We start from the raw sequence: 26784 nt of genomic DNA, 5'->3' as shown, positions 1-26784 counted from the left end.
TGCCTGGTATTTTCCATTCCCATTTTTGGTGAAGAGAACATATGTGACATAGGAAAGTATTCATTATAATCCAAACTTCTTCAAGTCATGGAGAAAGTTCTGAAATCACAAGTCTTTGAGCAGCAACTGTGAACTCATGTGAATTCTAAATATGGCAGCTTTGTAAAATAACTTTGATAATTATTAGGAATACATTTTACTTTAATCCTTCCAAAAGTGCTGACCTCACCCATAATACCACAATTCCAGTCTTCCTGTTTTAACATGACTCATTTCCTTTATTACAAACAAAACAAAATAACAAATGTGCTTGGTGCCTGCTGTCGGCCAGGTAATTTGCCTTAATTCACTCACATAGCAAACCCATGTATGAGGCCAATTATATAGAAGAGAAAACTGAAGCTCAAGCTCAGGGGCAACACTTTTAAGTTGTTACTAGCAAAAAAAAAAAAAAAAGAAAGAAAGAAAGAAAAGAAAAAAGGAAAAGAAAAGGAAATAAAGTATTCATCAGGCACAACCTTCTTCTATTGTATTTCAAGTTCCATATAAACAAAACATAAGAGCTCAAAGAAAGAGAAAGAGGTATTTTAGACTTCCAGATGTGCTATTTGATTTTCATTAAGCCTAGTTTTGACTTTAGTGACCATTAATTTTCTTTAGGCTTTAGCCCCCAGTCCCGAAAAAAGGATCCTTTAGAAAAGAGTGATATTTTTGTCTTCTTTGACTCCCTAGTAAGTAATAATTAAGTTTTAAAAAAAGAGAGAGAGAAAAAAGGTAAATTTAGTGTCATTTCTTTTCAGTAATTTTCCTCTTCATGTCCTTAGATGTCTAAAGTTTGTTTTCTATTTTTAAAAATAATGCTATTTAATGTTATGTTAACTATTATTAAGAGAAGCTGTTGCTCTACCAAATTTAATATCATCCAAAGGACCAAGACATTGCACACGTTAAAAAATGTTTACATGCCCAAGAAATGCATGACTGAGTACCTTCATTTTAAAGTTAGAATGTTACAATGTTTATTTAAAAATTAAAATAATGCAATAATTATTTAAAATGAAAGCTGTTTTGACTGCCATCCCTCAGGAAAGGGAGGAAAATGTTAGCAAAGGCAGCCAGGCAGTCCTGCGGAGGGGACAGTGAGCAGCTCAGTAGGAGAGATGGGCTGGGGAGGGAAGAGTTATTGGAGAAGATCTGGGCCCAGGAGTCCTGTAGATGGTGCAGAGTCAATATATTTAAATGAGATGGAATGAACTATAGGGAGCTTCTCTTGATTAACAAAGGGAAATGAGATTGCTTGAGGGAGACTGTGCATACAGCTACGTGGGATGTAGGTTGTAGCTTGTGAAAATTGTAGACATAAAGGAGTTAAGCTTATTAATAAATAGAAGGCCTAACCACATACCCATTTTCCAACACAGTTTACTTCTCCTTTGATGTTTTGAGGAATCGTGTTGATTCATACTTTGGCCCATTCCACAATGATTTGCAGAGCAATAGTGTGTAACATGATGCTGGGTACTGGGGGGAGTGCAATGCATATCACACGGCAGTCAAAATCTTTAAGAAAGATCCAAACTAGGAAACACACTTTGTAGTCTAGGAGTATTTGTAAGCTGAAATGGAAAAATCTACTCAGAGCTGCATTTATTGTCATCCTCATTAATTTTTCATGACACAATTCCCCCTATCCGAACGATTAGAGAATTTATTTGTTTGATTTCCAAGATATATCTGGCTTAGAAAATGTTGGCCTATAAAGTCTGTGTTTGATAACAGTCTTCAAAGATTACACTGATGGGTATCTTTGAAGGAAATACTCAGTCATTATAGTAATGTTGTCAAGTTTTAGAGAACCCATGATGAACACCTCAGATGGCACGATTTCAGGCTCATGATGGGAAAAAATGCACACGTCTTGTCCACAGGGACAAGGAATATAAGCGCTCCTCATTTGATTTAGGAAAACCACACAGGCTAACAATTTGGGTTTTTTCACAGGTATGCAGGACCCTGTAGTCAAAAAGCAGATGCCACATTCACACTCAACTGGGCTACTTACCTTGCAAGCACAGAAAACATTATAGTAGCTAGCTTTGATGGCAGAGGAAGTGGTTACCAAGGAGATAAGATCATGCACGCAATCAACAGACGACTGGGAACACTGGAAGTTCAAGATCAAATTGAAGCAGCCAGGTGAGTGACTAGGAGATGAATTCAAAGGTCATCTGATTTTTTTTTTCCTCCTCAATTTATATTTTAAATTCATAAAACGCAAAAAAATTAAAGTGTCCTCGGATGAATTTGTAATCTTTCATCTTTGGGGTGGATTTTTTGTGAAGCTATCATGTTTAGATAAAAATGTACATCATTATGTAGATTTATATAAAGTTTTAAAGAAGATATTTCCTAAATCCCTTTCTGTATGTGACTCTAGAAAGGGAACTGACATATGTGCTACCACCTTCAAGGAACAGAGACTCAAAATTCATCAAACACATGGACAAACGGAGGGATATATGTACCCCTGAGTAAATATCTAAGCAGGCAGACTATTGTAAGGGATCAGTAGAGGAGACCAGTGTTCATTTACACCAGAGGCGGGTGAAGGCTATGACATCCTAGGAGTGGCTCTTACCACCGGCTAGATGAGGGTTACTCCTCATCTAATTCTGGGAAAACTATAGAGCACAACCATCGTTGTTCACAATTATAAGGGCTTCGGAAAGTATGAATCTCATTCTTGTGCTCTACAGTTATGGGATTATAGATAAACATGATCTGACTTGAGAGATTTTAATTATAAATGATGGTTACTCAGTAATGTGCATGTAACATGGGAAATGTTTTACTTGAATCATCTTTGAAGCTGCACAGCAACCCTGGGAGGTGGATGTTTTTATCCCATATTTCAGGTAAAGAAATAGAGGCTCCTAAGTCAGGTAATTTGCCAAGGTCAGTCAGAATTTGAATCCAGGTCTCACTCCAAGTCTTATATTCAATTGCAGTCAACTGATAAATAGGAAATGGAATCTTTGAATTTCTATAACCAAGTGTGTGGATGTCTGCGGAATATAAGTAGGTGATTTAAAATAACGTTGTGAAATTCTGAATGATTAAATGGGTGGAGGAAAATGCCTTTAAGAAATGGAACAACTGAAAAAGAGAAGATGGCAATTTATTGAGTATCCCTGAGACTCTTATACCAAAGTTAATGATTAACTATTTTCCTTAAAACTAAAAAAAAAAAAAGAGGTTTAAATTAGAGAGAGGATGAATTTGTTCAAGAGTGAGGCTGTAATATTTTTAAATTTTTTTTTTTTTTTTATCCAGGTTAGTCCTCTGTGAGAAAGGACATAGATTCCAGATCTGATTGACATAAGCCCTAAAGTTACAGAATTGAGTAACCATAATATGCAACTCCAGTTAAAAAAGTAATGAGATGGGAGCAGCCAGATGCCTCAGTTGGTTAGAGCTCGAGCTCTGAGCAATGGGGTTGCTGGTTCGATTCCCACATGGGCCAGTGAGCTGTGCCCTCCACAACTATGTTGTAGGACAACTACTTAGAGCTGATGGGCCCTGGAGAAACACACTGTTCCCCAATAAAAAAATAAAAAATAAAAAATAAAGTAATGAGATATAGTGTTTATACAATGGGATAGTATTTCAGCAACTAACAACAACTATATACAACCACATAAATGGATCTTACAAATAGACTGTTGAATGGGAGAAGCCAGACACAAAAGTGTACATTCTGCGTGATCCAATGTATGAATATATATAATTAAAAACCATGGCACAAATTCCGGTGAAATTTTTGTAGAATCCAATAAAAGGAAAATATTTTATTTTTTTCCTTTTGCAAAAGGAGAAATGATCCAGAGACTTCTGGGTGATAATGTACTATATCTTTGTTTAAGGATATGCTCAGTTTGTAAAGATTTATCAACTTGTACACTCATGACTTGGTGTGCATGTCTGTACATATGTATTCTAAGTTTTCAAAGTTTATGTGGAGAAGGTAAGGAGTTGAAAACTACATACTTTAATTTTGTTTTAATATTGCTTAGCTAATATTGCTTAACTCAGGGCAGCCTAAGACAGCATCAACTGAAAAACACAGATTCTCAAAGTCACACATAGGTTTCCCACACTCCTCAATACAAGTTAAGTGTTCCCATTTACTAGATTTTTTTAAGTAAATAAATGATCTTTTGATGTAAGGTAGGATTAAGAAACCAGTGCATAAAACATTTCTCGCCTTTCTTTACCTGGCTTTCATTCCCGAACACAATTTTGTGGCAAAAAGAGTTCTTCATCCATCAAGGAAAAAGTCCTTATATAATGACGCTGAACTAACTAATCAACATCCAGCATAAGAAGGGATTTATTTAGAGATTCATGTTTATGTTCTCAGGTAGGGGGCTCAGATACATTTCTAAGCCCTACCCAGATGTTCTGCATGCCCCTATATTTCTCCATGGCAGGGGCAGCCTCTCTTAAACTGAAAAACATCTGGAGAGATTTAAATTCAATTATGTAAAGAAAAGTGCATCTGGGCTGCAAATTTTTATATAAAGCTGTGAAAAAAAACTGCCAGGATTTGTTTTCTGTGAAACACACACACACACACACACACACACACACACACACACACACAATTTTTATGGAGTCCAGCAAAAGTAAACCTTGTTCATCTTGCTGTTAAGTTAAAAATGATAGACATTGATCTCGGATGTTTATTTGATTACCGGCAGTAATATATCTTGGTTTCTAATAGAATGGAATAGAAAACAAATGGCAGGGCTTCATATTTGTGTACTCATCTTAGTTTTCTGTATACAATGTAATGCTAATTCATGGACTTCTTCCATGTATTTTAGGCAATTTTCAAAAATGGGATTTGTGGACCACGAACGAATTGCAATTTGGGGCTGGGTGAGTAGTTGTTTGGCTGATGAATCTATATGCATTTCTTAGTGAATATAACCCAGAGCAGGATAATGTATCTTTTGGATGTAAATATTTGGAGATGAAAATCATGTCTATCCTTTTAATCTAAGAAAGTTTAAATAAAATATCTTAGATCTCCGAGCAATGAGTCCCCTATTAGCCAGGCTTCCACATTTGTTTGTTATGATGAGGGAGAAAAGTGAGGAAGAAGAGAAAGAGGGAGGGAAAGAGAGAGCAAGGGAGGGAGGAAGGGAGATTTTTCTCATGAGTCAAGGTCTGTGAAGATTTAGTGTTTATTGCTTTTACTTTTTCTGTAATTGGTATTACCCAGCAACTTTTCAATACTTTTCCCTCACATCTACCACGAAAAGGGACTAGGGCTCTGTAAATTGTAGCCTTTAGTACAGTCCAATTAAGGCCAATTTAAGCCTCCTCTACTATGCTTTCTATCTCTAAAGAGGCATGGTATAATATATAAAGATGTGAGAAATGCAGAAACTGCGACTCGCTTACCATATGTCCTTAATTCCTTTACCTCCATAAAAATAACTGTTTCCATCCTGTAGTCATATGGAGGGTACGTAACCTCGATGGTCCTGGGAGCAGGAAGTCACGTGTTCAAGTGTGGAATAGCCGTGGCACCTGTGTCAGCATGGGAGTTCTACGGTATGTAATTGCTATCAGGTACAAAGAGATACTGAGTGTTGACCTTAAAATTCCAATGGTCAAACCATTCCTTTTTGGGTTTCAGTGTTTCTACAATGAATAGCTTATCCTCCAGGTACTTTATGGATACCTATAGTAAAACAATCACACTTATTCTGCTATCATAAAAGGCTGGGTGGCATTATCTGTTATCTGCACATTTAGTTATCAACAAATTCTGTTTTCCAAATTTCAAAACATCTCCAATGCTACATTTCTGCAGATAAATCCTTCCTTATCTTTATTCTAACTTGAGTTTTGGGCTTCAATTATTAGCAGAATAAAAGAAGCATTTATCTCTCTTCTGATAAAAATCAAATATAAACAGGGCTTTGTGTGGAAAGAGGAGACTAGGGACAGGGGAATTCCTGGGAGGTTTGTTTTCTACCATTGCCTCTAAGTAAGTGAAAGCCACTCTAGATAATCCTCTTCATTATTCAGAAAATATTATTTTATAAGGTGTATTATTTTAAATAGTCTTACATACACATGTAATTGCCAAGGGTGTAGGAGTGAGCAGTGCAACAGTCGGTAGGCGAGAAGAGTCAGAGGTGGCGAGGGGATGAATTTTTTTCTGTGCCTCTGCTGACTCCATCTCTAGTCCTTTATGTAGTATAAGGATAGAACCATTGATAATGAATATGCTCATTAAATATTTTATGTCCTAACATATGGTAGTACCAATCCTGTGGAAAGTGCTTTTTTTAAATCCTCTCCAAGTCAAGAGAAGGCAATGTGAAAAATACATTGCTATCTTTCTGCTAAAAAAAAAAAAAAAAAAAAAAATGGAGAACATAGTTAGGATTTGATCCTCACACAATGTATTTGATTTCATATGTAACACTTTCCTGCTTGAGAGTAATTGTTCTATTGGATGGCTTGTTTTTGGAGACCTCTGGTGGTCAATGAAATAATAGAAACAATCTTTGTTTAGAAACACGTAATGAATGATAAGGAGAAAACGTCATTCAATGTATATGGACCAATCTAATACGTAGGAACTTTCTAGAATTCTCATATATGTGTAAATTTGAACAATTTTACACAAAGATGAGATAGAAGGAATATGTAAATGACACTTGAAGGCATATTTCTAAAAGTTTACAACTTCATTATGCATTTTTAAATACTATTTTTAAAATTTCAGATGTATATATATGATATGATAGCTATGATAGATATGATATACATATCATATATGATATATGATTTAATTTTTGAAAACAGGACAAAAATATGCTTAATTACCCAAATTAACCAAACAAATAACATGTTTTTCTGCCATATATAGATAAAAGAGCTTAAAGTCATTTTGGCAGCAGATATTAATCTGTTTAACAATGCTCAAATGTTACACCACCAAAATCGAGGCCTCTCCACAAAATGAGAGAAAAACAAATGTTTCACTTGCATCACGATGGAGTAGCTGAGCCAATATGGAGTTATACAGCAAATGAATGATAACTGAATTCTTTCTCTTTATAATAGTGAATTTCAACCTGCCAAAAAATATTATTTAAGTAAGCAACTAGTAATTAAACATTATTAGAGATTTCCAAACAGAAATAGCATATCATAAATTAGGGCATATACTGTGTCAGGACCAAAAAATTTCAAGATGTTCGAGGCATTAAGAGAATTAAGATTCTTTGAAAAGGTCAGATGCTAATGTAGAGTCCTTACCTCTTAGCCCTTCACATTTGACTTTCCGGCAAGTGGGTTGTTGATTGGATTTTAGATCATCTAGTTTGATCTCTCTCTGCCCTCATCATAAGAGCTACGTGGGGTTGGGCTAGGGCAGAGTGTGGAAAGGCAGGAGTCTGAGCTGGTGTCTGGCTGTATTAACAAGCCAAATAAAAATGATCTGGAGGAGACACTTCTGAGGGTAACACTATAGACCTATGCACAAGACATACCACAGCACATAAAATGACCCAATAAAAGGAAGAAAGGTCTTCATTATATGAATTAACTTTTTTCTTTTCTCTGTCATAGACTCAGTGTACACAGAACGTTACATGGGTCTCCCAACTGTAGAAGACAACCTTGGCCATTACAAGGTAAGAGATAAGGAACCAGATCCATTTCATAACCTATTTATAAGTGGTTTAAGGACATTTTAAAGTGTATCTATTCTAGAAAATATATATGTTTTTATTTCCAACGAAATTCTTGTTAAAAAGAAATAACACAGGTGGTTTAAAGATACTCCAGTAGCTTCCCCTACTATATTCTGCATAATTACAGTCTTTATCGTATGCTATATAGGTCACAATATGCATTCATTTGGAAATACAAAGCAACACCAGATAATTACTTTAATTATAAAAAATTTCAGTTTAGAAAACATGTCAAATTCAGCATATTCCTTAGAGCCCAGAAGATTCTAAACCTTTAGCTATATATTAAAATTTCTCATGGTATTATCATAATTAAGATTTATGTACAAGCCTATAACTTTCTTATTCACAGCGAAATATGTACAGTTTTTTCACACAAAATTTGACTAAAGCAGGTGAGGAGTAGGTACAGTTTGGCGGTACCCTGAAAAGCCCTTGAACTCTAATTACTCAATAGCATCCAATAGTGTGATTTGCCTGTTGGGAGAACTGCAGATGGGCTATAACATTTGAAATATGCTCTGGGTGCAATTATCACTAGCAGCCCCATGTGCTAGTGTGGATGCCAACGCAAAGCCAGAGCCACGTTGATGCAGCTGGAAGTGCTAAGGACCCTTGTAGCACTTTGGCCCGTGCCACAGATTCCTGATTCTATTCGTCATATTAGTCGAGAACGCTGAAACTTACAGATGACAAGGCAAATCGTCTGATGTTTACATTCTCCAAAGGAAATTCAAAATTCTTCCCAGGATGGTGAATTAAAAAGAAAGATAAACAAGAATAAGTTAAGAGAACAACTTCTCTCTATCTGTGCCACAACGCTCAAGGCATGGGCTTCATATGAATACATTTCTCTGAGCAATATTTGCACATTTTTGTAAGATGTTATCATTACTATGAATTCTAAAGCCATTTGACCAAAACACAGTAAAACTCAAAATGTCTAGTTTTGCAACGTAAGTATAGACAGTTTAGTTCTACTTCTCCCAGCTTTATTTAGCAAGGCGAGTGGGGGGAGGGGTGGGGCTAGGAGATGCATCTGTGTTTGTGTCTATGGGTGTGTTTTCATCTCTGTTTTTCAGTCAAGATAAAAAAGTAGCAACCTGTAAAGTGACATGCACAAATCATCCTCCACTACAAAGCGGTCCCATAATCAGGTTGTTCTCATTTCTGCTCACTGGCCCATTTTACTTTGGACTCAGTCCTTCCCACTCTTTGTCTTCCACATCCAGTAAGCTGCTTCAGACATCCTTGCCCTTCTTCATAACCACATTGTGGCTGTCACATGGCTGCTCCCCTTTTACAACAACAACCCAATTGGATTCCCCTTAGCTTGTCTTTCCACACTCCTCTCTATACCGCATAGAGTTATTAGAACTTGCCTCACCCGCAGCATTTTCATGGACCTTTCCTGTGTACTCAGCGGACTCCCTTCCCCATCATTCTTTCACCAGGTGTTCAACACCCTTCTTACTACAGCCCAGTTTACCTAGCCTGTTCACTGTTCTCTGAATATTTCTGGACCTTTTCCTTTTGGGCCTTTGTCCTCTTTTCCCTCTGCCTGGAATGTCATTTCGTCTCCATCTCCACCTATTAGGAAAGACTTGCACGGCTCTCCCAGGGGAGAAGCATCCCCTTTTGAGTCCTATACATTTTCCTCATATCTCTCTAACCCTCCATTTCTCTCTCTTGGACTCATTGTTGGTTTGTACTCCCATTTCCCCTCTGCAGTATTATTATCTCTTCAAGGCTTTACTCAACATTGTATCCTTCGGATTACCTAGTATGAAGTATAAGCCTTAAAATCTTCTCTGAGTTAATTTAACAACTATTTGAAGGGAAACATTTTTATGAAAATCATATGCCTCCATCACGTCTCTTATTTTACAGCTGGAATTTTCTTGTCAATGACCTGACCGGGATGTTTAAATTTGAAAACCATCCCTCCTGTGGTACACTATATTTGATGAGTTGCCAAAGGGATTTCTCAGCTATTTCAAATGTACTAAAAACTCCTGCAACATTGAAGGTGAACTGCCCAGGACCCTGTCCCTGACTCTGGAACCTGGTGGATGATGAGTCAAAAGTTCGTTTAAAAAAATCCCATACTGAAAAGTCTTTGAACCTGGACACACAAGGTTAAGTCTAAACCCTGATCTTTGAGGAAGTCCTTGCACTTAGCCGACTTCCCAGATGAACACCAGCTGACAGGGTGTTTCCTCTTCAACCAGCCCTCCCCTTAGAGGATAATTAGTTTTCATCTGCTATTCTAACCTGCACCTTTCCCAGACTTTCCCACAGATTTGCACGCTGATCTTTGTCTTCCTCAACTCTACCCCCACCTCTGGTGGCCTTGTTCATCTCTCCCCTTAGGTGTTCGCTGCGTGAGGTAGTCGTGTAAACAGAAGACACTTCCTACTGCCAATGGCAATACACGCACACTGGTTGCACAAAGTCACTCTTTCGTTTCACTGCACAGATGGCACCCGAGGACTGTTTAATCCTTCCACCGCCAGGAGTCGGGTTTTCTTGGCACAAAATTTACTGCTGGCAATGGACACATTAAAACTGCCAGTACCAGGGAGCTAAAGGTTCCCCATGTGTTACTCAGAGGAATTATTTGGGCCAGCAATCGTTAAGGTGGGCAGGAGAAAGGGAGGCAAATGCGTTACTGAACTGTTGCCACCCTGGTAAATTGCTTCCTCTCAATGTGGAGAACTGAATCTAAGTGCCTATATTTGGTGCACAGCAGGCTTTAGAATAAAGCTGCCCTCCTTTGTTTTTTAAATGAGCCTGTGCTTTTGTCTCTGGCAAGAAAACATTCAAAGATTCTATTTTCCTCCAAGGCCCCAGCTGCCCCTCTGGACCCCATCTTCTTTTACTTTTCTTTCCCAGGTGGTTTATGTTCTCTCTCTCTCTCTCTCTCTCTCTCTCTCTCTCTCTCTCTCTCTCTCTCTCTCTCCCTCCCTCCCTCCCTTCCTCCCTCCCCACCACCTCCCACCCTCTTTGAAAAGACAAAGAACATAATTCTGCAGAGGCTTTCAGTGCCCTGTGCACTTGCTGGGTCAGAAGGAAATATTCGGAAAATGATTCCCATTTACTCTGGTTGATTGACTTTCGTCAGCACATCCAGGATCGAATGCCCAAAGTGTGTGTCATAAGCAAGACTCTGACCTTTGTCTACGTTTTCAGCTAATGAATCATCAGTGTAGTAGCCAGCATTGTAGCCTTTGGAAGAGAACACAATTTTTAATAAAAACTGAAATGAGCAAAAGTATTCATTACTAGGTCATTGATAACCCATATTTGGAAAAATTGAGAGAAATCAACATTACCAAGAGAAGCACATTTTGTAAAATAAAGGTTCTACTTACCCTTTAGGAAACGGACATGGAGGAACCACTTCTCAATGTCCACGGGACAGCCTGGAATGCCATGGACTGTCCAGCTGAAAGCTAGTTTACAACCCATTCTCTAAGGAACTCAGCTCTGGGACGACATCCAACCAGAAAGAGTCCCTTTCCTGTTCTTACAAAACCGTGGAACTAGGCCTGGGACCCAATGCAGTGACACAAGCAGTGACTCCATAAGACTCTTTTTTTGTAGATAATCACCCGCCGCTGCCAAGGAGCACTTTTAAAAGATACCAGGAACTGAAAGGGGAGGGAAGGAACATGTTCATTTCCCTAAAATTCCAAGGAGCTGGTCCCACGAGCTCTAAATGGGCAGCCAAAGTGGAGGTGTGACACCTCCGAGCTAATAGGCAGTGAAGCTCTGTACACACATCTTTTGTGCAGTGAGCCTCAGTCCACAGCAGACAAAGGGTGACAGTTCGGAGCAAAAGAATCAGATAGCCAATGAAACAACCTTCACCCCCAAGAGCGATAAGCAAATAACAACGGTGGCCACACCTTGAGGAGTGGGTTCCTGACTAATGGGACAAATGGTCAATCGTAGGTCTTTCAATCAAACCTATAAAAGCTATTAACATGTGGTAGATTTTCATTCACCCATTTAAGGTGCCTGGTGTTCTAACTGTTCAGAAGTTTGTTACCTTTTTGGTGAAACAAAATATGAACACAAAAGTTTTGGAGATAAATAAAAGAGAGTCGGTAATAAAGCATGAACTCAAATAAGACAAAGCGCCCAACACGTATGAAAAAGACTAGTGGTTTCCCAATTGTCACTGTGGAGCCACAGGAATTTTGTACCTTCCAAGCATGTAGGGAGGGGATGGGAGGTGGCCAATAAGTTAAGATTTCACCTTCCCACCATTCCTCTCATCCAGGGGGATCCAGTTTCATTTATTTCATTCTTCTTTTTTTTTCTTTCATTTATTAAGTGCTTACTTCTATGGCCAGACACTATTCTAAGCTCTTTACATGAACTGTTAGGTTCAATTCTCCCTCAAGTTCTCTGAGATCAGTGCTCTATCTCCATTTTATTGACACAGAAACTGAGGCACAAAAATGTTATATGCTAAACATATGGATACTGAGCGGTAGGAAAGGGAGAGAGCACATATCTGAAGCCAACTGAGAAAGATGTAGGAAGACGGAGAGGAAGGGCATAAATGCTTTCCATAGGCTGCAAACAGGGACGCGGCAGAGGAGCACAGCAGACACATGAGTAGCAGACAGAGCTGGTTTTCTGGGTATTTGTGAAGCACGTTCGGTGAACCGAGGGATAACACACTAGAAGGGCTGTGAGGAGAGCAGGCCAAATGGGGGCCAATAAGGCAGAACAGAAGACTGGGGAGGAGGGGGATGGATTTATGAAGACACATTAGAGAGGATATAAGATCAAGGGCAAGGGAAATGGGGCCCAAGTCCCGAGCCTGGTTGCCAGGAGAAGAGGGCAGCCTGGAACACACAGAAGGGACTGATTTAACTTGTAGAGGAGATTTATTTTGCATTTTGCTCAAAATTTGATAGGCTTTTGGCAAGTGTATGAAACAGTCATAGATTTGGCAGTCTTCTGCTAGCAGATTTGAAATGTTCAATCCTTAAGAACTGCTGCATCGTTAGGTTATGCAAAACAGGGTGCAATTTTGTAAATATGCCATCTTGTACTGATTTGACATTTGTTCTATTATCCCAGAATATGCCAAAGGGAGAGAGACCTTCAGATTTAAGCCAAACCTTAACTTGTTTGTTGAGTGCTGATAAAATGTTGACTGCTGTGTGATCTTTAAAGAAGCCAGTGTAGCTTGCTGAGGCCTGAGGTAAAGCCCCCTGTCGAGCTGATGGGACCTCTTTCCTTGGCAGCTCACGGGGACAGTTGTTTGATAGATGTAAACAAGTAAAACATCTGATACAGTGGGTTGAATTAATTTTTTTTCTTAAATATTTTCTGTGGTTTCTGTTTTCTGTGGCATTAATGGTACTTCCCCAAATAGCATCATTAATATTATTTATAAGGCTTTCGTTTCAAGTGGGGGAATGCATAGAAAGTCGGTACACCCCAGGTAATATGTCACTGAAGTATGGGGCCATCCATTGTACCTGCGGCTGTTTGTTCTCTCTATAACAGCATGGAAATGGTAATGAGTTGTCTGGCTGTGGTGTGAAGGGACAGGAGAATGTGATGTTAAAGGGAATGGGCTTTCAAGTTAGATAGTCCTGTACTCAAATTCTAGTTCTAGCACTTACTAGCTGTATGGACTTGGTGAGGCTACTTAACCTTTCTGAACCTCAGTTTTCTCGTCTGGATAATGGGAGTAATCAGACCTACCCACAGGGTTATTAAAAGGATTAAATGAGATACATGTGCCTGCCATGAAATAGGCTTTCAAAACATGGCAGCTGCCAACATTATCCTCAGGAAGAAAATTGTCCTTATGGTTCCTAGATGACACAAGAGGTGGCTTAAAAATTGTTAGACCTTCTGTTTCTCACAGTACGTCCCCACTCTTATCAGCTCTCTCTTTTATTTCAAAAATACAAAGATTTATTTGTTGGAAGGTAACTGAGGAACCAGCATGATCCAACGAGCAGCTACAGATGGTTCTTCTTGGGGCTTGAAGGAAAAGCTCCTTGCAGAGATGCTGTGGAATCGGCACTGCCACTGGACCAATCCTTCCCACTTTGCTTTGCCAGACTGTTGCTGGCAGCGGGGCTCTCCGGAAGTTTCTAGCCGCAGGAGGGTGCCAACTGCACCACCATTGCATCCTTGCCCATTTATCACTCTTAGCTTCCTTTTTAGTAGTTGGTGATAGACTATTCAGCGTCTAACTTAGTCATCCATTTCCTTTTTTATTTCTGCTTCCATCAACAGGCAAATGGGGATTATCCTATTTTGATGGGTTAAAATAACACAATTAAATTCTTTCTGATTGTTAGTCATACCTTAAATTAATGCATGCATCTCTTTCCCTGGCTTCGGGTGTTGACTTTCATACAGTAAAGTCCACCATACAGTGGACTCTCAAAACTCTTTCTTGACTGAGAAACCAGGATACTCAGTCTGGTAGGGAATGAGGCAAGGTGACACAGCTGCATCTTTTTTGGGGGGGAAAAATGTCCTCAGCAGCCTGAAAGACTTAAAGCGGGTACATGCCTCAGCTTCCTCTCTCCCTCACACAGCAAGGTCTCTCCCAGTGAGCAGGGGGAAGTGTGCTTTGCAAATGGCCCACTTATCTTGCAGTTGCAGGAGAAGCTTTTGTTTTATTTTTCTCTTGCTGCATTAAAGTATTTGTCTTTCTTTCTTTGTAGTGTAATATTGTTAATGTAAAACAATTTGCATCATGACACTTTTATCACAGTTTTCGTCTTTTTCTCAGTATGTTGCATTTCTCACCATGTCTAGTTCATCACAGCTACAGTGTGTACATCACAACATTTATCTTAGGCTCAGGGTTTTACTTGTTTATAAAAATTGTCTTCTTTCAGCCTGTATTCACTCCATTTAAGAAAAAAAAAAAAAGGCAGCCAGAAACTGTTTTGGTCCAAACTCCAGTAGTTATCACATTCCTTGCTAACTGTCCTGTGTATTTATATGTCTCCTAACTATTACTCTATGTTTCAGTGACATTTCTCAGTTTTATGGTTCCTGGAGGTTGTAGGAGCGGCTTTTGCTATTCAAGCTGCCAAGTAAGGAGGGACTGTGAGGCTTTTGGAAGTGAGGTGAGGTGACACAGCTGTATATTTGGGTCAGGTCAAGGTGTTAAAGTTGACTGCCTTCCGCGAGCTGAGAGCTAGATTTAGTACAGGGAGAAAGAAGGTGGAGGACACGGCAGTGCCATCCCCGCAAACTGAGAGCAGGACTCGCAGAAAGGATCACCCGGGAGCAGTCTAACGGGGCACCAGGGCCTGGGGCTCAGATTATTAATGTTCACTGTCGGGGTCCAAGCCCCAGCTTCTCCTGTCTCCAGCTTAGAATCCTACACTGTCCTTCGGGGAGATTGATTTTGACGCTTTTTCCTCTCTGAAGGGCAGAAAATTGCTCAAGCTTCTTTTGCGGCATTAGACACTGCCTCCTCGGCGCAGTCAGAAAACATGCCTCACACATCTCTCAGGGCTGTGAGGACCGAGCTCTTCCAATTAATTCAGTCTAAGAAAGCCTAGGGACGCAGCAGCCAAAGGTACCCAGTGTATCTGTGTCCTACAAATCCCAGGACAGTTAATTAACAATTTATTTCTCGCTCCTCCAGTGCTGGAAGACCATGTCATGAGCAGCATAGGCAGTAGAAAGGGTTCTGCTGTCAGACTTTTGTGTTCAGCTCCGTCACTTCCCACAGATGTAACCTGATGCGAGTTATTTCTAAATCCCGTTGTCTCCACGTAGAAAGCAGGATTGCTATGTATCTCATGGGAATGTTGTGAAGATCAAGTAGAAATAATGCTTTTATAAATTCTTTATGATGCTTACCGCAGTGACTGACAGAGTAAACACTCAATAAATGTTAGCTACTATAAACAATGACATGACCTATGGGCTGCAAGTGGGCAAAACATATCTTAGTAAATCTCAGAATGACACTATTTTATTCCACCTACCCCAGCTGCCCCAATTTGGCCTCTGAAAAACTAGGACCAAATATAGTGAATAGTACTATGTAAGTGCTTAAGTGTCTTTCATTTATTCATTTGATTAATATTTAGCACTGTATTAGATGCTACGAATATAGTGATGAACAACATAGACAAACCTTTTTTCTCATGGATCTTATTGTTTAGTGGGGTATGTGACAAATAAATATTGATTGACTAGATTTAAAAAACGAATGGATAGATGAATGAATGGGGTAATGTTGGGATGGATGGTTTTATCTGGGACATCTCACCAGATAAAACATTTCCGAAAAATGAAGTAAAATAAAAGTGACTTTAAATGAATCCTAGGTATTTGTTTCTAAAGTTTGTGGGTAAATTCTCAGCATGGCTCAGAAATGCAATATGAGCAGGACAAGTGGGAGCCAGCCTACATCGGAGTTGGAGGGCATCTGCTCTGAACTTCCCAGGACTGTGTGACCTTGGGAGTGAGCCTTAGTCATCTGAAACATGTTGGGTGATGCTGTCCTGAAAGTTGTAGACAGAATCTCTTTTTTCCAGGAACATTATGTTATAGCATTCTCTCAACATCAGCAATTCAATCTAAAAAAAGAAAAATAAGGAAAAAAAAAGCCATGTCTCTTGATTCCTATTCTTTTGATTCCTAAGAGGATTTATTCTTATTCCCACTTTACAGAAAACAAGGCCCAGCTCCCAGCCTGTCTGTGGTTGCACAGTTCACTGATATTGCAGCTGGACTAGAATACAAGTTCTCTGGCCTTAGTCCCATCCAGCTTCCTGCCAGACCACCAGGGCTCCCATTAAAAATATTAAGCTGGTGTTAGCTACAAAGATATCTGTAAAATATAGACTTTGGCTTTCACAAAGTTGACTTTGATTCGCCAAGATGCTGTGGACTAGCTGGCTGATTTTAAACCCATAGAGAGGCTTCTCGCCCTTCCCTTGCCCAATACATAATAAGACAATAGAAGTAGACGCTTGCTCATCCCCTCCCAAAGGCACTAAATTGTTTATGTGACATTTTTACTTTCATCCCAATTTTACTAAACATCCACAAAGTAAGATCAGATGGCCAGTTCCATGCTTTCAAAGGCTGTTTCATCCAAGATCCCACCCTCATTCTGGAAGTCCTATCTGACTGAGGCCACTAAGCAGTCTTCAAAAAGCCGACCTCCCAATTTTTGGTCCTATTTCCCTGGGTGATTTGGGAATGACTTGATCCAATAGCAGCATTTTCCCCAATACGGAGTGAGGCAGACAACAACCCCTGATTTCTTAAGGCCGTTCTTGATCTTTTTCACCCCTCTCTCCTTCCATGTGTCACATTTGCTTCAGTTTTAAACATCTGTTCCAAAAGAGGCACACTTGTTTCTCATTCAGAGCCTAGCAATGTGAACCAAAGTTCATATGACATATTGCAGAGTATGTTTCATTGCAAATACTATGTACAGGCTCTTTGAAATGTAGCATGTATGGCACCATGTGACACATGGTTGCCATGGCAATACACTTTTTGGCTGAACTACAGCATAAGCCCATGGAACATACATTGCTAATATGAGACTCTGCCCTGTGGTAATGCGTAGGACACAGCCAATCTGGGATCTGGGACTCAAGGGGTTTTGCATGCAGCCTGGGTGGCAGGTACCCTCTTTCCCACATGGGCAGGGGAGATGTGGTATCCTCCCTTTCCAGTCCTGTCTCCCAGCACAGGGCATGCTATGCATTCTGCCATGCATGGAGACAGCATTTGCTTGAATATCGGTTTGCTATATTTTGTATCAAAGGGGGCCCCAGCTGAAAACATTTTATTTTGTAAACTGAAGTGAAAAATCAGTTTATGGCAGATCTTTTTTTGAATAATGACATTCTTTTTTTCCCAATTCCAGAATTCAACAGTCATGAGCAGAGCTGAAAATTTTAAAGAAGTTGAGTACCTCCTTATTCATGGAACAGCAGATGGTGAGTTTCAGTTAATTAGACTTTTTAGTATCACAGACAGGTTTGCAATTTCACTACTGACAAAACAAAAGCATGAGGGGCAAGACTGTTAGATTTACTTCAATAAAACAGTGTTGCTTTCCACAACTCACTTGTCTTGGGCTAAATGGAATGCTGAGTCCTGGAACTTCAAATAGTCCTTTTCTTCTTGAGCTTTCCCCATCCTTCCATATCAGGAAACTAGAGCTATTAGTGACTTTATGTTTCCTCTCTCTCCCCACAGATAACGTTCATTTTCAGCAGTCGGCTCACATCTCCAAAGCCCTGGTAGATGCTGGAGTGGATTTCCAGGCAATGGTATAGCAAAACTTTGTGGAAGGGGCGGGAACTTGCTGGGGAGGGGTCTGGTTTCACCTCACAGAGGTCCCAGGAGACAGGGACTGAAGTGAAATGTTTTTTATGTTTCCAGTGAGAAGTTGGAGAAGTTATATCCTTGAGCCATAGACACAGTAATATTCAATGATATCATAGAGTCGGGGGTTGAGAAGCACAATATGCATATTCTGGGAGTGTCAAAACACTGCTCTCCTAGACATGTGAGTGTTCAGTCTCTCCCCGTTTTAATTCAAAAGGAATCACTTACTCAGTCGATGTGTGGCAGAGTAATTCTAAAGAAAAACCAGCGTGATAACAGCAAAATTCATATGCGAAAGCCCATTTCTGTCTAGGATGTAATACTAGCCATTCTAACAACAAGTGGGGTATTAATAATCGGCAAGCTTCAGGCTTCGTAATTGCCATGTGATCTTTTGTTGAACCACCACAGGCATTAAACAGTTAGGCTTGTTTTATAAAGTCGGAAATGGCTAGATAGAGCTGTTGTTGCCTCTACAGAAGGAGGTTTCTACGTATTATGTTAAATGTCCTCTCTGCATTAGACTTTTTTGATTAAGAAAAAAATTATGTATACATATATAATTTTGTATATATGTATATATACAAAATATATACATATATGTATGTACATACATATACATATATGTATATATGTATATATGTGTATATATAATTCTGTATGTTTATGTGTCACACTATGTTTTTGTGTAAAATGCTTTTTTGTCTGTTTTAGCTAGAAAAGCCTGCTTTTCCTCACTCTCTTCTAACATATATACTTTATCTGTGCTGAGTTCAGACACTGCCCACTGTATACAAGTAGGATAGTCACTTGACACCCAGAAAACCTGATAAATATCCTGTGTGTTAGATTCTTTTAAGAGGTTGAGGTTTATTTTTTCACTATTCAAAGAAAGACGTGCTACTTTAATTAAACAATTTTTAAAAGTTAATTTATGTCTCCATAATACATGTTTGCCTGGCAATGATTTCCCACTTGCTTAATGTGATATGAGTTGATAAATTTTTGCCTCCGGTCATCAGTTCTTTCTACATAAATGTCAGATATACAGATAAAAACAAAACTCCAGTAAAAAATCTAAATGTTTGTAAATAACACATTTGACTTTTGACTTCACTTATGTTAAACATATATTGAATACTGAAATAAGTGTTTCCAGTTCCTTAGTGATATATATTAGGAAAAACTGCCTTTTAAAAACTCGTTTATTTTTACACACTTTATCTTACTACAGTGTAGGAGAAATTTGACACTTGGTAACACTTAATTAAAACCAGTGAGCTTAATGAGATAAACATTCGCTCATATGGACCTAAGTGTCCTTGGAGTCAAATTTAAAAATGGATTTGAATATTTTAATTAGAATAAACATATCCTGAAAGACTCCACAGTAAAACCAAATTCACAATCAGTTCTCTGTCGCAGCACCTCCAGAGGACAGAACAATATGCCCTGGAAAAGCTCTGGGGGGGATATTACACACCCTCTCTGATCACGTTTGAGTTTATACACTGATTCAGGAATGAAAACGTCCTATGTTATTCTGTGTGCTCGTGAGAACCCATTTGAATTGACTGAAAACCACAAGACAACTGACTTCCTAATTCTGACCTTTTTCTTTCTCCAGTGGTATACAGACGAAGACCATGGAATCGGCACCAGCACAGCACACCAACATATATATACGCACATGAGCCACTTCATAAAACAATGCTTCTCTTTACCTTAGCACGTCGAAACAGCATGCCATTTAAAGCTTATTAAAGGCCATTTTGTTCTCATTATCTTCAAACTACACTGTCAAGATGATCTAAAAAAAATACACCCAAATCAAGAAATTTAAGGTTACTTTGTTCCCAAATTTCATGTCTAGGACCCTAAGTGGGGACTTCTGTCTTCGCAACAGATTATTACCTTACAGAAGTTTGAATTATTCAGTCTGGTTTGGTTTATTATTTAAAATCATTTCCACATCACTTGCTAAAACAACAAATATGAATTGTTTTTAGGGGAGCTTTGCATAGGTTTCCTGGGCATCATTTCATGTTTTTCCTAACTGGACTAGTACAAATCTTGTTATCTTCTTTAAACGGATGGTAAAATGTGCACAGTGATACGCCGAAGCAGGGGTAAGAAAAGGGGGTAGGGAGAGAAGCTCGCTGGGCCTGGCTGGGAACCCAAGTGCAAGCATGCTGACCCGACCAGGCTGCTGTCAGCTCCTCTCAGAGAAGAGCTGTTCACAGCCAGATTGGCACAGTTTTCTGAGAAAGACTATTCAAACTGTCTCAGGAAATCATATATGCAAAGCACTGACTTCTGAGTAAAACCACAGCAGTTGAACAGACTCCAAAAAAATGAGAGGGAAACTGCCAACAATGCAAGGCCCCCAGGTGCCAGTTATGGCTATAGGTGCTACAAAAACACAGCGAGGGTGATGGGAAAGCATTGTCAATGTGCTCTAAAAAATACTGATGTTTCCTCCTGAAAGAGGCAGCTTGGAACTGAGATGTGAACACATCAGCTTGCCCTGTTAAAAGATGAAAATATTTGTATCATAAATCCTAACTTGAAAGAGTACTTGCATCAAATTTTCTTATTTCTCTGAGCATCTTAATTAAAACAATATTTTTACTTCCTTGGACTTGTTTTTTTTTAATTGAAAATAAACCATAAAGTTATGTATTATTTTTCCCATTCTACATACTGTCAAATTTCTCCTGGTCATTTAATAAATTTCATTTTTTTCAGAGGTAATGAGTTTTGTGTCTTGAATCAGACCTAAACCACATTGGCATATGGACACATTTATCCAGAAAGGCTCGTGTTTATTTTGCTTGTTATCCCAGACTGTCTTGTAAACATGGAGGGAGTTCAGTTTTTATAAAAAATAGATACATAGGAATGTGTTAAATTAAGAAGTTCATTGCATTTTCATCCAATACCTATACAATTTCTGTGATCATACATATTATATATATTATACACACACACGCACACACATCTTTTGAAAAATCAACTTAAAATAATTTGGGTTATTTATATAATACATAATTTATCATTTTATTTCACGGAACTATGATGAAGCTCATATTATAAGAAAAAATAATATCAACAATATCATCTTGGTAGCTCTGATGGCTCAGTAGAACAAAAAAGAGTCAAGTCAATCACTTAAGTGTTTGACTATTTTTGGTTGATATAACTATATTCATAAAAGCATAGAGTTCAGATGCTGACTTTAACCTAGCGAAGTAATGTCTAGATAACTGAGGAAACATGAATTTTTTTGCTCAATTATTTGTAAAATGGCCTCATTTTTTAAAAAATGATTTTATGAACTTAAACTTAGCTTCAGAATATTTGCTGGAAAAAGTTATCCCAGACAGAGTGAGCTGCAGCTTAAAATGGAAGAAATGGGGGGAAAAAATCTATTAATTTAATATGAGGCTGGTGAGTCATGGAATGGACACAGGATTGCGAACTTCAGCTTCAACTGTATTTTGAGAGCATGCCATTGAGAAGCTGCATTTTAATTAAGTCTCAAATACCACTCATCCACTGGAACTATAAACTGACCTTCAAACCTGTAGGGCTATTGTCATAATTTTATTTCTTAATAGAGTTCAAGCATCATGAGTAGCTGGGCCAATCTTTGCAGAGTTCTATATCCAGAAATAGTAGTCATAGAGCATCTGTTCACATCCTGGACTAAATTAATAGTCACGAAAGCAAATTAAATAAAAATTTCCTTTTATCTTAACTGAAACCATATATTGTGCAATTTCAGCTATTGTACAGATATTAAGATCATTGACAGTATTAGATGTTGACAATACCAAATATTGTGTAATAGTAGATGTACAATATCAGATAATGTACAGATATTAAGACCATTGTATACTGTCTGATATTGTACAATATCAAAACTATATGAATTCATTGTTCCTATAGTGTCTAAACATGATAAATGTTTTCTCTGGAGCCCAGAGGTAACAAAAAATCCAAGCATACATTTTTTGCATAATTAGGGTTGCAAATTAGGGTTGCAAATATAACGGAAGTTAAAGATTTCATGTGACTCTCATAGAAGTCTTACTCTCTAATAAGTTTTAAATTAGCTTGTTGGAAAGGTTACAGAAACTGATAAATAGAGAAAAACTCAGAGGGCAAGTCTGAAACACACAGGAACTAATGACTCCACTGAGATGCTCAGACTTGTTGCCATTGACAGCTGCAGCCTCAGTAGGCACATGGATGCTAAGATTCCTTTTGTAAACAACCTGCTAAGTGCACCAGCTTCCAGGAGCGCATACACCAAAGGAAGGGAGAAATGGTCACATCTCTTGCATGGATACAGAGCTTGTTTTTTGAGTTTGGTCAAGATTTTTAGAAAATCACTTCAAAAATATTTTTTGAACATTTGGTGGTTGTTGTTGGAAACCTTGCTAAAAATGGTGATATACCTCCATGCTTTCTTAAATAGCAGGCATAGAACATAATTCAGTGCATCCTTGATCAATCAAGGCCACCACTATAAAGATCAATGATCACATCAGGCTGTATGGCATTCTAAGAGTTGTCTTTCTTATTCACAGGTGGTCATTGAGGCTACCAGTTCCACCACTTGTCATTTGTTGCTTTTACTCTAAGTTGACGTGAGAATTCCAATTTATAAAACTACTAGATTTGTACAATATTTAAGATTTAATAAGCTCTAAATGAAAAACAAACACAAACACAAGAATGGCTTTTTTCATAAAGTAAGATAATTTTGTTCTGCCAACTTTGTGAAAGTTCTCTTAGCAGTGTCTGACAGGATGACCTGGAATGTATATTCAGGATTTCTGAGGGATACATACAGATGGCTGAGAATGAGAGATGAACGTGGGAATAAAGCATACTATCACTACCCACAGGAAAACTCAGAGTATGGGATGAACAAGACCAAAGTGATGTTCAGTAGAAAGTTATCATTTTTATTCATGTCACCTTTCTGTGATAATATTTAAACTCAAGAATTCGAATTAATAAAAAGATAATTTCCTTACTGTTAAACTGGGAAGCGTATCTTCTCTGGGGTTACAGACTTTAACCTTTAACAAACGCAATCAAAGGTCTTATTCTACATAATCTTTCATCCGAACAATCACCCCCAAATTTGTCAGATATTTAAAACACATGTATAGTGAGAAGTCTGACCCATCAAACAACCAAAACCCTAACTATTCCATTAACTTTCTCCTTTCCAATGTCATGATATTTGTGACTCGTAGGCAAAACAAAAAGTATTTCATTGGGTAGGTTTGGTTTCCAATGTTAATCACAGAAATAAGAGTGACAAAAAAAAAATGTTACATACTGAGAGGAAATATACCTGATTCGGGTTGCGTGAGCTGGAATGAGTGTGTGCCCTGCTAAATGAGGAAGGCAGCCGCACCTCGCCTCCTGCTGGAGACGCCCGGTACTGCAACTGAGGGAGTTACACGGATCTTGGTTAGAATGGGTGCCGCCACTCACAGTGAGAAAGTTACAGTGGATTTCATTTGACCTTCATAGAAGTTTTACTCTCCAGTAAGAGTTTTAAATTAGCTTATTGGAAAAGGAAGTTAAAGAAATTGACAAATAAATTAGAGAAAAACCCTGAGGACAAGTTTGAAACACACAGGAACTAAGATACCATTTAAGATGCGCAGACTGGCCTGCCACTGACCACTACTTAGTCTCTTTGAACACATTTTGTTAATTTGAAAGAAGTACAGAAATACCTACTTCACAGAATTTTGCATTGCTGTGAAGAAGATACAAATAAATAAATAAATAAATAAATAAATAAATAAATAAATAAATAAATTATATATATGTAAATGTATATATATGTGTGTGTATATATGTATATATACACACACATATATATATATACATATACATACATATATATATATGGTCTGGTATCTAAGACTGGCATCTTCCTTTCCCATTTTCTCTACTCCTGTTCACAACTATTTAGTTCCTTCTCCTAGTGTGATGTCTCCATTGATTGCGCAGGTTCTCACCTGAGGCTTCTGTGTCCCCAGGTGCTGGGCACACCTTCAAGAATAAGTATTTATTTTTGTTCCAGTACTGACATGTCAGTGAGAATCCTTTTTGGATCTTTAGTCATTCTTAATAAACTGAGCAGCAGCATCTTCTGATATATTTTACTTATAATTTTGTCCACAGCCTTTGCTGGGTGGATAAAAAGCAGAACACAGAACTAGCCTCTGGAGAGTTACAAAGGGAGGGTAAAACACTATTGCTACCTTTAAGGAACTTATAAACAAATGAAAGAAATAAATCACATGGCAAAAACCTATGATTACACCCACACCAGACGGCAAGAGTACCTAGGTACAAAGCTAAGTCTATGGTAAAAATGGATGTAACAAACAGGGTGAGAGGGTGGGCGGGGGGGGGGGGTTATTTCTGGACTCAGATGAGCCAGCTGTTGGCTGAATTTTGTAGTACCTTAGATTTGTTCAATAGTTTCAGGATTATTGTTGATACCATGTTTTCAGAACATGCTTTTCAAATATAACCCAAAATATATTATATAAAGGCATGCTCTACATAAAAGGATTTATAATACAGCTATTGTGTCTGGAGTAATTTATTAAGTATGCAAGGAATACATTTGGCCTGTTTAGTTTCAAGCTTAATAGAAGTTTATAGACCACTTGCAGAGATTTTAGTTTGAGCCTCTGAGAGTCATGCTAGGAGCCGGATCCCTAAGGAAGTGATTTTTCCCACAATATTTTCTACTGTGCTGCCAGATTATCTTTCCAAACATTCATGCCTCTCCATTATTCAAAACTCTTAATGGATAAAGTTCAAACATCATTTATAATGCTTTCAACTTATGTTTCTACCTTTTCTTACAGGTCTTCACTACCCTCCTAACACTACCATTTTGGGCTGTGTGCTGGCTTCCAAATATGTCATATGTCAAATATGTCAGGCCCCAGTTACAACATATACTTTAATTTTTTATTTCATTTGTAGTTCAATACTGACATGTGTCTGAGAATCTTTGCAGTTCTTGGAGTAGGTTTCTTCCCCATTTCCATCCTAATTGATATGCTACTTCTTATATAACATTTTCCTCAAACTGTGCCCTACTCAAAGTTCCATCCTTAAATTATTCACTGCTTTAATTATACCACCAACTTAGAACGTATCACATTATGTTATAGCTATGTACCTACCCTGCTCTTAGAAATGAGGATCACTGTCCCATTTTCAAAGCTCCAGCACAAAGGATAGTGGCCAATGCACCAATGGAAACTGAATTGGAGTGACAGTTGTATCAGTTAGCTGGAACTTTCTAAGGAAAATATGCAAAGACATCTCTAAAATAAAGTAATAATCCTGAATATAGAGCTTCTTCAAGGGAACTGATTACAAGTAGCCTTTCAGAGTAGATATTTAGAGAATCATCATATTATCCAATTACGCTCAAAAATTGTCAAATGGTTGTAATCTCATTTCATTCCATTGCATGAATACATAAGATAGATATATTGGAGAATTTGGAGAGCAATCTTGCAATGATAGTAAAATAATCAAGTGCCCAGGAGCAAACAGGCCAGAGTTAAATAGAAAGAGAAGTAGAGGGGGCAGCCAGATGGCTCAGTTGGTTAGAGTGTGAGCTCTCAACAACAAAGTTGCTGGTTCACTTACCGCATGGGATGGTGGGCTGTGCCCCCTGCAACTAAAGATTGAAAGTGGCCACTGGACTTGAAGCTGCGCTGTGCCCTCACAACTAGATTGAAGGACAACGACTTGGAGCTGATGGGCCCTGGAGAAATACACTGTTCCCCAACAAAATAAAATAAAAATAATAAAAGAAAGAAAGAAAGAAGGAAAGAAAGACGGAAAGAAAGACAGAAAGAAAGACAGAAAGAAAGACAGAAAGAAAGACAGAAAGAAAGACAGAAAGAAAGACAGAAAGAAAGAAAGAAAGAAAGAAAGAAAGAAAGAAAGAAAGAAAGAAAGAAAGAAAGAAAGAAAGAAAGAAAGAAAGAGAAGTAGATTACTGCAGATAAGAAAAAAATAAGCCACACTTTTAAGAGCCAAGAAAAATTCTGTAAGATCTAGGGATCATGTTGAAATAACACAAGTTGCTTATGAATTGTAAGTGGAGAGTTTCTAGCTATAGATTTAAACTATACCAAGGAGATATTCAGATTATATTTAGGGAAAAATTTCCCAGTATTAAAGGCTGTTAAATGGTAGCAATTACAAAGTAAACTCACGAGTCAAGAGAAAAATATTAATCCATATGTAGAGTTTTGAATGCAATTATCTCCCCGACAGACTGCCAGATGGCTACAAAAGAATAATGGTCCCATCTAACCTATTGCAACAAGCAGAGAGGAGACAAATTTTAGGAAATGCTTTCCCCACGGGGGTAAAAACAGAAGTCTAAGGAGTTCCAGTTATGGTAAATCCTATTAATGACCTTGGAAGCTTTTACTGGTCATAGGAGTAATGCTATTTGCACCCAAGTCACTGCTCTCTGGAAAATGAAGAGATACATTCTAATAAAGCTCTCAAAGTATCCTGTTCATAAAGTTCAAATTGTGTGAATACTCTTGAA

The 26784-nt window shown here is 38.3% G+C and overlaps 1 protein-coding gene and 1 long non-coding RNA gene across 5 annotated transcripts in view; one reads left to right on the top strand and one right to left on the bottom strand.

The window, feature by feature from the left end:
* The window catches only part of DPP4 (dipeptidyl peptidase 4), an 81912-nt gene extending 61014 nt beyond the window's left edge, over positions 1-20898 (top strand). For all 4 annotated transcript variants that reach the window (XM_019727293.3, XM_019727294.3, XM_074337130.2 and 1 more), the window contains 7 exons: positions 2002-2196; positions 4887-4941; positions 5523-5622; positions 7657-7721; positions 17683-17755; positions 18018-18091; positions 19777-20898. In XM_019727293.3, coding sequence (XP_019582852.2) covers positions 2002-2196; positions 4887-4941; positions 5523-5622; positions 7657-7721; positions 17683-17755; positions 18018-18091; positions 19777-19878 — 664 coding nt within the window. In that variant the 3' untranslated portion in view covers positions 19879-20898. The remainder of the gene's footprint in view (positions 1-2001; positions 2197-4886; positions 4942-5522; positions 5623-7656; positions 7722-17682; positions 17756-18017; positions 18092-19776) is intronic.
* Positions 20899-23522: 2624 nt separating this feature from the next.
* On the bottom strand, positions 23523-26541 carry LOC148754866 (uncharacterized). Its single transcript, XR_016019897.1, has 3 exons — positions 26441-26541; positions 25391-25469; positions 23523-23619 (listed from the first exon to the last, which is right to left on the bottom strand). It is a non-coding gene; the product is annotated as an uncharacterized LOC148754866 (long non-coding RNA).
* Between the last annotated feature and the right edge of the window lie 243 nt (positions 26542-26784).

This window comes from Rhinolophus sinicus, chromosome 17 (assembly GCF_057876585.1).
Source record: "Rhinolophus sinicus isolate RSI-liver-muscle chromosome 17, RSI-T2T, whole genome shotgun sequence".
NCBI classification, from domain to species: Eukaryota; Metazoa; Chordata; class Mammalia; order Chiroptera; family Rhinolophidae; genus Rhinolophus; species Rhinolophus sinicus.
Note: the sequence above shows the minus strand (reverse complement) of the source record. Positions and strands in the feature narration are given on the sequence as shown.